This window comes from Pezoporus occidentalis, unplaced genomic scaffold (assembly GCF_034315485.1).
Source record: "Pezoporus occidentalis ecotype Australia unplaced genomic scaffold, CSIRO_AGI_Poc_V1 ctg115, whole genome shotgun sequence".
NCBI lineage: Eukaryota > Metazoa > Chordata > Aves > Psittaciformes > Psittacidae > Pezoporus > Pezoporus occidentalis.
Genome location: NW_026912940.1, coordinates 2,376,786 through 2,391,486, shown reverse-complemented (window position 1 = coordinate 2,391,486; position 14,701 = coordinate 2,376,786). Strand labels below are relative to the sequence as shown.

Genomic DNA, 14,701 nt, shown 5'->3' with positions numbered 1-14,701 from the left:
AACTTCTTTTCTTATTTCATCCTAGCCTTTTCCTTGTGGTGAAGCCTACATCCATTACCCCATCAAGCAGTCACACACCAATTCTCCCTGCAGCTGCCAGTCTCTTATCAGGCTTTTCTTCTGTGACTAATGGCTTGCCTCCTTAGCAATTCCTCACCTTCCCTATCATCTCTACTTCTTCCACAACTGTTTGTTGGACTACACTGAGACCTGGATCAGGGAATTGACCTGAAAGGCAACTCAAGAATTAGAAAGAGGGAAAGATAAAAATCCAGCTGGATCAGATCCCTGACCAGATCCATGGTTTGTCACAGAAACGCAGGAGTTCATGGTGTTCAAGCATGTTAAAGGTGTTAAAGCAAACAGCCAGGAACAAGGGAGGTGCAACCATGGCTGAAAAAAAGGACTCATCAACCCCATCACTCCCCAAGCCCAAGGGCTCACTCCTGCTTTCTTGTCTGGGCTCCTTCAGTGCAGCTAAATACACTTCATATGCTCTTGCTCTGGGTTAGGAGCACAGACATGGCCAGTTACTCCAATTTATTTAACCTAAGCAGCCAATCCCCTTGGGTATGTCAATAGCCTGTTACCGTGCAACTAACACGCCAGTTACCCAAGCAGGGTGCCTGCCCATGGGCTATCTTAACCCAGAGCAAGATAACGTAAATACCTTAGATAAAAGGTCCAGAGGACTCCCCGGATATTGCCAGCTCTTCATTACTTGAAAAAAAACTGATTATGTTTTGCACAGCTCTAAACCAGTTAATACAGGCAGACTCCATGGCAAAGAGTAAGCTCTGATGTGAAGTCAACCAGCTGAAAGCCAGTGAAACGGAAGCATGCTATTTCCACACACAGCTTTAGGAAATCTGTTCTTTAAATACTCTGTGTCATTTCTGGGGTTTGCACTTCAAAAATAAGACTGAAAGGGTTCAAGAGAAGCTCTCCATAAATTTTCTGGTATCTGGAAGCTACATGTTACAGCACAGTTCTAGAAACTTTTATGATTGCTCTGGAATAAGACAACCCTCATTTCTCTAGGTACCAATTTGAGGAGAACATTTCTGATACTAGACAGCTTTTTAGTATGACAGACTGGAGTATTAAAAAAATGGATTTAAACTAGATGAATTCCAGCCTAAAATGACAACATCTCCTATTAACAATTTGGGAAATTAACAGCTGGACCACTTATTTAGGACATTATTTTATTAATGGAGTCAACATTATCTGAAGTCTTTAACATGAATCTCAGGTTGTTTTGCTGCTGTTTTTTTCTGCACTTTACCTCCACCAAATGTTATGAACATGGTGAAATTTTGGTGCTGGTGTTATCTGGGTCAGTCTAGGTGATAACAGTATTAAAAATGGAGGAGATCATTTCTATTCCCAGAGTGCCACCATGCTTTCACAGGAGATCTTCTTGAACAATAATGTTAAAGAGGGAGAACAGGATCCTTGATCCCTCACCTTTGTGTATATGCAGATTGAATTAGGAGATTCTAAGGAAAAAAGAGCAGGCTCCTTCTCCTCTCATTCCAACGGTATTTCTGCAGGTATGAAGGGTTTACCTGTCGGAAGGCTGGACATTAACACAGCAAAGGAAAGATCTTGCAGGAGGGAGTTCTGAAAAGTCTCCTGTACCCAAAGGGTCCCCCCACAGCTCTCGTCTGTTGCCCTGGCAGAGCCCTTAGGTGAGACAATGCACTAGATGAGGACAAGTCAGATATTGACTCTCGCAGAGCCCAAGGACCACTCAGGAGACCTTAGATCTCATAGCCTGCCCCAGACGAAGGAGGAGCCTGGCTGGATCCCCATGACCTAGTTATGGACCATCTACTTCTAAGAATAACTTCCACATCAAGCTAGGGGAATCTTCTTCTCCTGTCCCCATAAACATATCCCTTACCCTCATTACATTTTTATTAAGACGTCCCTCAGTACGAGTGCCAAACAAACGTTTAAGAGACTTGAATTTCTTCAGCATGCACACAGCCAGGAGCATGCGTGCGTTTGCCTATCTCAGACAACGCAGAGCAGACACAAAGAGGAACCCTCTTGATAGGATGGATGCCTGAAGAAGCACAGATGGGGGAAAGATGGCAGAATAGCAGAAAGGAGCATGGGACGAGACCCCCAGCCCAGCTCCTCTAACAGTGGGCTGTTCATTGAGACAAAAAAAATTAGAGAAGCCAGCAAGGTCAAACAGCCTTTCCCCTCATCCACTCGTTTAATAATAACGATCAAGAAAGTTTGCATTCATAAAAGGCAGAGATGTACCACATGCCCTGAAAATACAATCCTACCAGCCTCTGCTCAACTCAGGAATCCCTACAGGAATAAAACAAACCTTCAACGGGGGGGGAAAGATAGGGCTTGTAACAAAATTTTTCAACAGACCCTCAGCTAGAGCAGCACTAGTGGGCGCAGCTATAATTACAGCAAACCTACATAATGGGTCTGAACTAGCTTAGCCCTTTCCCTGCAAGCAGAGAAGCTGCCACATCAGTAACTCCGTTGCTAGGGCAACTGCTTGCTTTCCATATCAACTGCAAACTCGTTGCTATTGGAGACACATATACAAGAAAAATTCCTCTCTACAGCCAAGGACCAGATGGTAGGGAAGTCAGGGAAGTCATGGGCTAACGGGCCATACTAAATGGGACACACACTGGAGGACATTTAGATCTGTATGTTCACAATAGGATTAATGTGAATGACTGAATTCACAGGTCTGGCAGTATAAACAAAGCCAGGGAACTCCTCATCTACTCCCCATCATGTGATACTTCATACTCTAGCCACCTACTATTAAACTGCTGAGCTCAATGCAAATAGGTTCGTACAATCAAGGGCTCAGCATTTTCCCTTCTTAAGCCCGACTCTCTGTCTCGATCCAGATCTGCCTCATTGCAAAGTTACATGAATAGTCACTATGCCGGCTTGCCAGGTAAACCTGATGGCATTGCAGCTGAAGTGGAACAGCAGCAGTGCATGAACATACCCGAGGAGAACGTCTTTTCCAAGCGCTCCACACCAGACCTAAAAGCACCAGCACGGAGCATGTCAAAAACTGAAGTGATGCAGCCCCTGTAAGTCTTCCTTTTCTTTCTCCCCCCTCTGTTACAGGGATTTCTCTCCATGAAATGCAAGCATTCATATACAAGCAGAAAAAGCTGCACACTATTGAACACGTATTTAGCCCCATGAATATAAATTAGTGGAACCCAAGATTGAGAAAAGTACTATGCAGAGGTAATTCAAAAAAAGAATTAAGTGTTCAGCAGAACATTTTTTAGAAAAACGATTACTGAAAGGCTACACAAACGAACACTGGAAAGCAAAAGTTAGGGAGGAAAAGCTTCTAGCTTTTCACAATGTGTCAATGAACATCAAACAGCAAATGCCTGCAATTCCCAGCACTGATTAACTCCTTCCCCCCATACTGTACATGTTTCAGAGCCTGTCTTGTTAGCATTTTGTAACGTGCCATTTGCTAAATGCTTTTTTTCCCCCACATAAAAACAGTAAGGCAGGCAGACTCCAAACCTGCAATTTGTGGAATCTGGCTTCAAAGGGGCAGAAGCAGCAAGAAGGGTTTCCACAAAAAGGAGAGTTCCCTGCTCCACTGCCCCAAGCCCCAGCCTAAAACCAGAGAACCCTTCAGATGGACACCCCCCTTCTGAACAGCAGAGATGCTTGCTGCAAGGTACTCGAATCAACCCCAAGTGTGCATGTGCACACACACAAAGGTATTTTCAAAGCCAGCAGTTGACATTTACTGCTTTCCAAGTCCACAATTAGCTGTCAAGCACCTGATTCAGCAACTCTGACCAAGTGGCAGTTCTGCACTCAGGACTATGTCTGCCACATCCCCTGTCCAGGACATGAGAAAAACCTAGCAGGAGATTTAAATGACCTGCCTTGCTGTGTTGTATGGCTGAGATTCTCATCTCATTCACCGTAATGCTGGCCACCTGCAGTTATTAGCATATCCAGGAGGTGGAAGAAATTCTTCCTCATAACCTGGGATTTTCAAGGAATGAGTAAAACCCCACCTCATTATTCACACAGGCAAGGCCTCCCACCACACCTTGCTGTCTAGCTATGTAACCATGGCTAATCACAGATTCGAGAGGCAGGTGACTAGTCATGCATTGTGCTCTGCCACTTCCCTGCAGAGAAGCAGCACGTCGTGGTATTGTTCATGCGAGCTCAGCAGACTGCCGGATATTTGACAGATAGACATGAAGACAAGTTCCTCATAGGAAGGAAGCTGTAATCTAAACAGTCAACTTGTAAACAGAGGAAGAGGCACAGAACAGAACACAAATGGCAATGCTAAACACATGCCTTGCCAGTTACAGCGTTTTGTGGGTGTCTTAAATGTATTGTGTGAAGGTTTCTTATGGTCTGGTACTGGATCCTAGCAGTCTGGCATGTTACTTGTTATTATAGTCTCACTTCCAAACAAGAATTAAGATTATGGCTTACACAAAACAAGATCCAGTTCAGGAACTTGTTCTTGGTTTTTTTTAAATCCCATACACAATCTTCCACAGCAACTAACTGATAAAAATACCAATACACAGAGTGTGATCAGCAATACGTGGGTTCTACGGAATAATATCCAAAAAAAGGGGGAGCTGTGGGAATAAAAATGTCGATCATTTAAAAAAAAAGGAAAGCTCCAGAGAAAAGGCAGTTAAGAACTCTAAAATGAAGAGTTGCTACTTTAGGGTAATATATGACTCTCGCTTTAGAGTTACTTGAGCTCCTACTCCACAGCATTTAAAGTTAAATTACACACAAAACAGGGAGAACAGCACCACCAACAGAAGTCTAGTTTCAGGGTTACCATTTACAAGACAATCCTGGCATTTACTTCACTGAAACACAAAAGTTGAGTGCATCTATTGTTTCTACCAGAAGAGAGTGTCCATTTTCTGACTGTCAGCCAATTTCAGAGACAAACAGTCAGTGATGTGATTTTACCACCTATTTATTTCACTAACCTGTGAGAAGGCCTGTGAAATTAATCTGCAGGCTGATATTTTTATAAGTATACTCATACTTTGCCAAAGATTCATCCAGAGCACTACTTCTTGAGACGGTCCCCTTCAGAACCTGATACCTGCTCCCAGGCAGACTGACGCAGCAGAAGGCTTTGCAAAGGGCTGTCTCCCCTGCCAGGCTCGCTTCCCTGTTCCCTCCTCACAGCCTCTTCCTGCAGACGCTGCTGAGGATTCAGCAATGAAACAAGGCAATGACAACAGAGACTCAAAATCAGAAACGTGCACCACAGGCTTCTGCCACTGCAACAGTCACAGAAGCTACATGAGCCCAGGAAGAAAATGACTGAAATTCCTGTGAATGGTAAGTTTCATCTTTGATGCCAGACCAATCTCCTCTCTCTGAAGAGTTTCTCTAAAACCTGTCTGAAATGGAACTAAAATCAGAACTACTTCTGTCTGTTTAAGAGAAAGGGAAGTTTTTTCAGATTACAGCACAGACCAGGGAAAAAAGCAATGGACTCTTACATAAGGCATACCCTTTCACTATACACTCATATAAGCCAAGAACAGCAAGCAGCCTATTTATAACATGATTACATTCATCTAGTATAGCTGGAAACCATTACCACAGCATGATAACTAAAACCAATATTTAACCACTATGCATGAAGACACCAGCTGGGGGGGGAAGAAAAAACACACACACACCCCTAGTACTTTCTTACAGATGTCTAGACAATGAATTTAATAAAAACAGAATGAGCCACACTGAAGAAATGTTGGCTCTCTGAATTTCATGAATTACGTTACCAGGGACAGCATTGCATATTCTGCATTTCACTGTTACAGACACGTTCTGGGATTAGCAGGTCAATATTTTCAGAGCCAGTTCAATTTCCATAGTTCCAAACTTACCTGACTTCTGTCTTTGTCCACTTTCTTAAAACACTTATTCAAGGATAGATTATGTCTCACAGAATTTTTCCATCCAGTGGGTGCATTTGCAAAATATGGAAAGTGTTCCAAGATCCAGTTGTATATATCCTTTACGGGCAGTCTTTTGGTTGGCGAGTCCTCAATGGCCATAAATATGAGGCAGCTAAAGGAGTAAGGAGGTTTGCAGTTGGGGTTCTGCTTGGCATCATAGGGCATGTCAGAATGGGCAGGAGATGGCGGCGTGTCATCACCAATGTCCTGAACGGGGCTAACGCTCCTTAACACCGAGTCCCCAAAGCTTTTCAGCAAGTTCTTGCTCTCGTGCAACCAGTTCAAATTAGTTAGTTCTTCATCTTCCATGGCCCCTTTATCTAATCTGATGGCAGGCAAAGAGAAATCTAGGTCTTCGTCATCATGAAGTGCCTTGGATAAATCACTATCTTGGTAACGTTGGCTCAATCCACTGGGAACACTAATTCCTGAGCCCTCTGGCTTCTTACTGGGAGGCATGACTGGACCCATTTAGACAGCAACTCCTGGGAGAGTGAATCCAAAGGAAAGGGAGAAAGAAATAGACAGAAAAGTTAGCTCATAAAAAGATACTGCATAACATTTTGTTAGCTTTTCCCTAACTGCTCACTCGTCCTTTTGCCACCTGTGTTAAAAATGACAGACTCACTAAACACTCATCCACAACTGTAGAATGAAATAAGCTGAAGTCAGGACAAGGGAAGAAATTTCAATCAATGGAATGAACCCCAATACACCTCAGTTCTTCAGGTACATGAAGCTCCACACAGCAAATCCCTTTAATGATGAATGTGTATATGAAATCATTGAACATTCCTGTTGTACCACTTCAAAAACCATGTGAACTAGAAAGAAAAATATTAAATAAAAAATAGAGGGGTTTGAGCCCAGTTGCTTTAAATTCAGCTGTTCCACTTTTGAGGACAATAATACAACAGCACCGTGTTTAAAGTCACTCTGGCTAAAGGCTGAGCAGACAAGCATCCAATCTGACTACAGCTCCAGAAAAAGTCAGAAATGACAGCAGAACTTCAAAACCAGCTGGGGTAGGAGAAGGGAGGAGGGAAAGCAGCACATGGAAGTTTTGGGACCAGGGCCAAGACATGGGGAAACAAGCGCCAGAGGAATAGAGCACTTTAAAAATGTACGTAAACAGAGAAGATTTTTACATAAGCTGAGCTGTATTTCAAACGTGGCAGAAAACAGGCAGAAAGACTGCTGGGATGCCCATCAGCGGCAAGGGAGAGGTGGAGGAGCTGCAGAGGGTACTGCACCAGTAGGCCTAGTGGGGACACCTGCACTCAGTAACATTCGGGAGTACTTGAGCCCTTCTGAAGCTGCGTGAAACGGAGCACCTCCCCACCTCAAGAGAAGCAGACAGGAGCCAAACAATCCACCTCAGAAGCAAGACTCAGACTCTCTTAGCTTCTCCTTACAGTAAAACTGCCAGGATTTAGGTCTGGAAATGTGAACAGCAGTGAAATAAAACTGAGGAGAGTTAATAACGGATTTTAAAACTACGAAGCTTCCTGCACAAATGTTGAACAAGAGCAGAATGATTCCCTGTACCAAAACAGTATCTTCAGCAGTTCCATCAAGTCATGTGGTCAGACAGTCAATACTGTAAACGAAGGGGGAAAAAAAAAACCTACAGGTAACAACAGAACAAACATCAATGTACAGGAAAGAAAAGAGAAGGACATCCATTCTGAGAAGGAGAAATGATGGAGTTTTAGCTGTTACAAAAGGGTAAAAACGGAAAATTAGAAGTTCCTCAGGTCTTTCTATAAGCACTTTACACCAAAGCAACCATGACTAAAAAGAAACATACAGAACTTTCATGCACAGAAGCTTGTTAACACACACCATCACCCAACAAGCTCAGCAAACGTGTGGTTTTACACAAGTATCTGGAAGAGGAAAAAAATACCGAGGCAGATATAAACACCGGGAGGCCAAACTTACGTAGGTCCCACTTCCTAGCTTTCAAAACAGCATCCAGCACAGCCAGAAGGTAAACACCAGTATCGCTGGTGTCCGGGGGCACTGGCATCGCCTACCTACGCCACACACTCAACTTTGACTCCAAATGGAAGTTACGTCCCAGGAGCTTCTAAACAGAAAATTATGATGGCTGACAGTAAAGTAATTTAATTGCACTGTTGCTATGACAACATGCTGCTCTCTTTCTGTTTAATTTGCTTATTTGCCAGTATCCTCCCAGAGGGCCGTATCATACCATCCCTTTTTTCTCTTTTCACCTCCCCAGTCCTCACGGACGCCGGGGGTGACGGGGCTGCCCCGCCGAGCCCCCTCGTACCGGCCACCGGCGCCTGCGGACGGGGCGGGAGCGAGGACTGCCAGAAGCTGACACCCCCCGTGCGGCGGGGCTCGGCCGCGGCTGCACCCGGGGACTGGAGCGGAGCGGGGCGGGGGAGGGGGGGGGGTCACACGACTCTGTTAAGGAGGCCCGCGGCGGCTGCCGCGGCGCCCCGCCGCCAGACAAAGGAGCGCCGGTCACATGAGAGCCCGCAGTTGGACCAACATTTTTAACCCGCCGCCAGCCGCGGGTGCTCCAACACACGCTCACGGAGCCGCCCGCCGGGGGCCCGCAGCGCCGGGGGCAGGCTCACCGCGGCACCCCCCGCCCCGCTCCATGTTCACACCGTACTGCTCGCACGGCGGAGGGGGGAAATGCGGGGGGCGGGCGCCCATTGGCCCCCGCCGCAGCCAATCAATGGCGTTGCTAGGAGACTGGGACTGCTCCAGTGGGGCGGGCGCGGGCGGCCGGCGGCGCGCATACCTCCAATGCCGGCCAGATGTCACCGGCCCGCCGCCCAGCCCACACGGAGCACAACTTCTCCCGCGCCGCGCCTCGCCTCTCCTCTCCCGGGCCCCTCCTGACGGACACGCGTGTGTGTATGTGTATGTATGTATGTATGTATGTATGTGTGTGTGTGTGTATGGTGTGTGTGTATGGTGTGTGTGCGTGCGTGCGTGCCCGCCCGCCTGCCTGCGTGCCCCAAAGTCCTGCCCGAGCGGCGCTCGCAGCCCCCGGCGGGACCTCTCCGGGCCAGAGCGGCCCCGCGGCGCGGCCGGACGGGCTCGGTGGGGACGCGGCGGCGCGCACGCTGCGGCCGCGCACCAACTCCTGGCCAAGTTGTGGCGCGGGTCGGCCGCGGGGCCGGGGCGAACAGAGAAGAGCCGAGCCGAGCCGGGCGGGACCGCGCCGCCCCCCAGGCGGGCCCGCCACAGCTCCTTGCGCAGTCCCCGCCGACACCACCGCCGACACCAACTCACCTGGCGGGGGGCGGCGGCTTCACCGCGGTCCCTTCATGGCTGTGGTGCAAACTTTCATCTGACGGAGCCGGGCATCGCTCAGCCCGAGCCCCGAGGGTGCCGCGGGGGTCCCGGTGCAGTGGGCTCCGCCGCCAGCATGGGGCCCGGCCGTCTCCCGCCCCCCGCCCACCCCGCGCTCCCGACGGGCAGCGGTCAGCCTCGGTGCGAGCCGAAGAGCGAGAAATTGTTTCCACTGCAAACAAAAAAGGCGACACATGACCAGGGAGGGAGGGGAGAGAGGGAAAACGTGGGCTGGGCCAGCCGAGACGGGAGAAGCCGCGGAAGGGAGGGCCGCCGGCTGTGGGGGAGGGCGGCGGCGCGGGCGGCGCTCCTCAGGGGAGGCGGCGGCAACCCTGGCCCGGCACCCCGGGGTGCACCCGCCGCCGCCAGCGCCGCGGACACGACCCGTCCTCCCGCGGGGCGCCCGACGGCGGGGCGCGAGTCGGCGGCGTTTGCCTGGGGCGGGCGCTCGAGGCAGGCAGCGGGGCGGGAGGCGCCCGGAGGGAAGTCCCCGGTGCGGAGAGAACTGGCAGTGCTCCCGGCGCCCATCGGCGGGGCGGCAGCGGTGCTCCCACTTGTACGAGTCTCTCCCCCTGCCCGTGGCGTAGCGGGAGGCACGGCCAGACCGACCCCCGCTAAACTGCAAAAAACTAGACGGTCGCCACTAAAGGCACCACGAGTCCACAGAGCAACACACCGGAGCACTGCTCTCCGCTCCAAGAGGAGCAGGGGCGACATCTCTCAACACCAGGCTGCGTCCTGCACATCTCCCCCACAGGCAAGTGACTCCTGCCGAGGAGGGGAAAACCTGAGAGTGCACCTGCGAGGCACGAGTCCCTCGGCCGGGTTCAAACGCATCTGCCCCGCTCCTGTGTCCAGAGCGGCGCGCAGTGCGCGCCGGCGGGCAGCAGCCGCCGGGAATAATGCTGGGGTCTCTGCTGCTGGCTCGGTGCGTCGCGAAGCTATGGCCTCTGCTGAGCAGTAAAGAGCCGTGCTTGCAGAAATCTGCAGCAACTGCCCAGGCGAAACCCCAACAGTTTAGTTCTTTAAGAAAATCTGCTTCAAAATAAGGCCTGATTTAATGAAGAATGGCTCATTTTCTCTTCTACTGCCTTACCTTGACATAACTACTATCAACTTCAGTTAAAAAAGCCCTTCCTTACCAACAGTTAAATTAATTGGAGGGAACTAACTTGATTTAGAAATAAAAACAGAAGTTCCCCAGTCTAGACAGCACTAGTTAAATGTACAGTCTGCTGTATGCAACATGCTTGATCTCAAAGCAGCTTCAATGATTCACAGCATAAAATTAAGGTATGGCTGTCCACCCCCAAAACAAGTAGAAGAAATGGTTTTGTAGCTAATCCACAAAAACTGAGGATTTTCTGCTCTGGGTAAACAAGGCTTGCAGATTTAGCATACTTTGAAAATAATTTTCCTCTCAGTATAGAAAAGGGTCTGCAAGAATGTGTAACAACATAATACAAACTGGAAATACAGGTATAGCTGTAGATCCTTTCCACTGCATCCCTGGACACAGGAATCATCCCTAAACCAAGAAGAAAAGCATTTTAGCCATTTTAATTGAACAAGTTAAGACAGCTGTCTCAAGACCTTGCAGGAATTCTGTGCTGGCCTACAGAGTCAATATTGTCCCGCCAAGCAGGGTCACCACTGTGTCCTCCTGCACGTCTGTGTCTGTGCTTAGTTACTTCCCAAAGCACGGGTTACCCCTTTTTATCTCTCTGACACAAAATGCACATTTTCAGCCAAGACTGGCAACTACTTCGTTCTCAAAGTGTATAGCTGAAAAGCATTTTGTTGACTCTCTCAAACTCGAAATTCCTGTCATAACTCGCCAAGACCTCCTTTTGCCGATAGCTTTCCCTCCCATACCCTATGAACTGCTATTTCACATTCTTGCATGTTTTCAAGAAGACATGCCAGCAGCTGGATTGAAGAATGGGAAGAATACCTATCAGGCAAGCAGAGTATCATCCTTACCCACTGGTAACCCTGCCCTGCGACTCCACCAGCTCTAACACTCCAGCAGTCAGCAGACCATTAGTTTACACAGTGCTTATCTCACGGCCTTTGGTTTCAAACCCAAACAAAACTACCAAGTCTTAACTCCACCCACCTGAATTTACTCCAAATGCCTCAGACATTTTTCTGAGTGGATCAACAAGCAAGGAGATTTATTGCATTTATCATCACTTGTAAAAGTCAAGTGTCTTGAACAGACTACCAAGAAGAATTCAGCTAATGAGAAGTATTTCTGAAGCGAGAAGGGGAAGCCTGGTGAGATGCAGGGCAGTATACAAAGAGTATTATACCCTGAATACATTTTGCATGCATCCTATTCAGGTACACTGCTCAGTTCTGTTGGAAATCAGTAGCGAAATTCCCCATCAATATGGGTGAAATGAGATCAGTTCCATGTTTTATACCTTTCCCGTGGCGAGTAGGAATTTCCCCAGAGTGCACATAAGGATTACAGTGAAGGACCACCGCAAGACATTTGCCTTGTAGAGAGCAAAGCCAGCATGACCAAGTGCAGGGGCCAGCAGTGGGTGATGAAGAAGCCCAGGAGAGCAGGGGGACAGATTGCATGACAGGTTGGAGGGCTGGCATGGAGGTTCCTACTGTGGTGCCCCATGCGAGGTAGTGGTGATGGGGCAGCCTCTCGCTGGCTCCCTCTCACCCCTGAGCTCAGCAGCAACTGGAACTGCTGGCTTCCAGAGAGATAAAACACCAGCAGCGAGGTAAATGCTGGTACTTTGTCCCCCAGCTTCTTCTGACTCTTTGCTGGTATACTTACTACGACTAATTTAAGAAAGGAAAATACTCTCATGTGGCTCTACTGAAAGATCACTGGTGACTGGCTACATTAACAACAGCAGCACCAGAACATCCAATGTATAGCCATCTAGTAACTCACTGCAATCTTAGGCAAGTGGCTGGTTTTGGCCAGGACAGAGTTAATTTTCTTCACTGTAGCTAGTATGGGGCTATGTTTTGGATTTGTGCTCAAAACAATAATGATAACACAGGGATGTTTTTGTTACTGCTGAGCAGTGCTGACACAGAGTCAAGGCCTTTTCTGCCTCTCACACCACCCTGCCAGCAAGCAGGCTGGGGTGTATGAGAACTTGAAGGGGAAATAGCTGGGACAGCTGACCCCAACTATCCAAAGGGATACTCCACAGGATGTCATGCTCAGCATATAAAGCTGGAGGAAGAGGAAGAAAGAGGGGGTTAGCATTTGGAGTTACACTGTTTTGTCTCTTACCTCAACCCACGAGTTTTACCACTTTTACTTTTCCAGTTCTCTTCTCCATCTGCACACAGGGGCAGTGAGTAAGCGGCTGTGTGTAGCTTAGTTGCCGGCTGGGGTTAAACCACAACAGCAAGCCACCAAATTCCTTAAGGTGTTGATTTTCCCATTTCTAAAACAGGAATAACTCATTTAGCAAAAGATTTGCAACACTGACAGATGAAAACTGTTTGTACATCAACACCAAAGTGTTTGTTGTACTGAAGGCCGATTAGGAGTACCAACAGTGCAGAGCTGCACTTTAGCCTTGTGGGCTAATATGCAACAGTCTAATCTTTCCACTCGGATTTCAGAATACCAACTGCAGATGTTGCAGTATCTTATTTAATGAGGATTTCCAGCCATCTCCCTATACTCCTTTATCTCTCATCCTCCTCTAGATTAGATTCCCTGATAACATCCCACAAGCCATCAAGCCAGCAAAGGTCACCGGCTCTTTATCAGCCCTCCAAAGCTCGTCTTCCCCCCTCCATCTCCATCTCTGCTGAGAACATCTTCCTTTGCTAGTATTAGGACCATGCCACATGATCTCGCTAAGTATTTCTACTTTCTGTACTCTGACCTCACCAGTCTCACCTTTCAACAGACCTGTACTTCTTATCCTCCCCTTTAAGCCCACATTCTTAACCTGATCTCCAATTATAATATCCTCATTGACTATCATCCTCATCAATGTTTATTCTCTTTACACCAGAGTCAGATTTCTTCCCTGAAGTCTGCTGCAGGTTTGCCAACTAAGCGTGCTCATTAGGATTTACAATTTGACATGCAGCTGTACACAAAAACCTCCCAGTTCTGAAAGGCTCCTGATGTGTGGGGTACCTTTCTAAGACTGAAGTGGACAGGACTGCTGCCCCCCAGTAATCAGTGATCAGACCCTCATAGTGGGACACATCTTAGGCCCTCAACACCCTGTACTGGCCATCTCATTTTGTTCCCATTCTTCCCCCATGCAGAATGATTGGTGTCCTCCATCAGTCTTGCTATTTCTAAACTTGTATTTTCTCTGAGGCAGCAGATTTAATCTTGTACAGAGCAGATGCACACCAAATACCTTTGGGCACTATTAAAAACTACATCATGAATACAATATCTGTTTGCTCGTTTCCTCTTTCACAACTCCTGTTCACAGTGTTTTCCTCCAATCCCTCACACAGAGCCTGCAGTGCCAACACTTCTTTATTTTTAATGGTGACAGACCAGCATGGTTTCGTTGTTTGCACTATGCCCACTTTTGGGCCACAGAAACAGCTGTATCTGAATTTCCCTCCGAACAGCCAGAGTTGGTGCCTCATTCAGAAGTTAACAGACCTAACCCACTGACAGATAGTGCCTCACACCAGGGAAAAGAGCAGCTCCTGGCCTGCAGTTGTACCCTGCCTTTCTGCCCCATCTCTTTTGCAAGCATGCAAAGCCTTTCCTCTCCCACCCCAAACACTAGCTAAAGATACAAGCTGCACACTCAATGAAGTCCCAGCTTACTCCAGCTTACTGACAGGAGATCTATCTTCTGCTTATTCACTTGAGACCATGGAATCAGATTTACAGAGCATTTTCCCAACCTTTCATTTAATTATTCTTCAGGTTCTCATTTGCCCCAGCTGGCAAAACCCAACAGAAACAGAACTGAATTGGTAAGAAAAGGAGCTTCTATCTGAAGCTGTGTCTCTATAGTAGTTCTGTTTCACAGCCTAAAATATAATAAATTTCTTACAATAGAATCCAGACTTATGAAATAGTTCCTATGTAAAATAATGTATGCACATGTACGATGTTATTGTAGTAACACAGCTTCTAAATAAATGACCATACTTAGCACTAAAATTACATACAGTTGACAAGCAATCAGCAAGTGTGTTTCTGTACATGAGTGCAGTGGGAGAGGAGTATCATGCATGCTAGTTTGTCCTACATACATTTGTTAAATTGGGTCCATGTAAGAGATGCCTTCACAGTGTAATTACAACAACATAAGAGCACAAGTACAAACCTAACTTACACTGGATGCTTCTGCCAGTGCCACTTATTTTAGTAGCCCAGCCAG

At 47.6% G+C, this 14,701-nt stretch overlaps 1 protein-coding gene across 9 annotated transcripts in view; it reads right to left on the bottom strand.

The window, feature by feature from the left end:
• FOXN3 (forkhead box N3) overlaps window positions 1-14,701 on the bottom strand; it is a 216,955-nt gene that overhangs the window by 136,860 nt on the left and 65,394 nt on the right. For 6 of the 9 annotated variants that reach the window (XM_062638623.1, XM_062638666.1, XM_062638656.1 and 3 more), the window contains exons 1-2: window positions 9,282-9,513; window positions 5,931-6,487 (exon numbers count right to left, since the gene is read on the bottom strand). In XM_062638623.1, the coding sequence (XP_062494607.1) occupies window positions 5,931-6,473 (543 nt within the window). In that variant the 5' untranslated portion in view covers window positions 6,474-6,487; window positions 9,282-9,513. Of the gene's footprint in view, window positions 1-5,930; window positions 6,488-7,946; window positions 8,209-9,281; window positions 9,514-14,701 lie in introns of those variants that run through there. The other 3 variants (XM_062638632.1, XM_062638641.1, XM_062638649.1) reach the window with 2 other exon arrangements.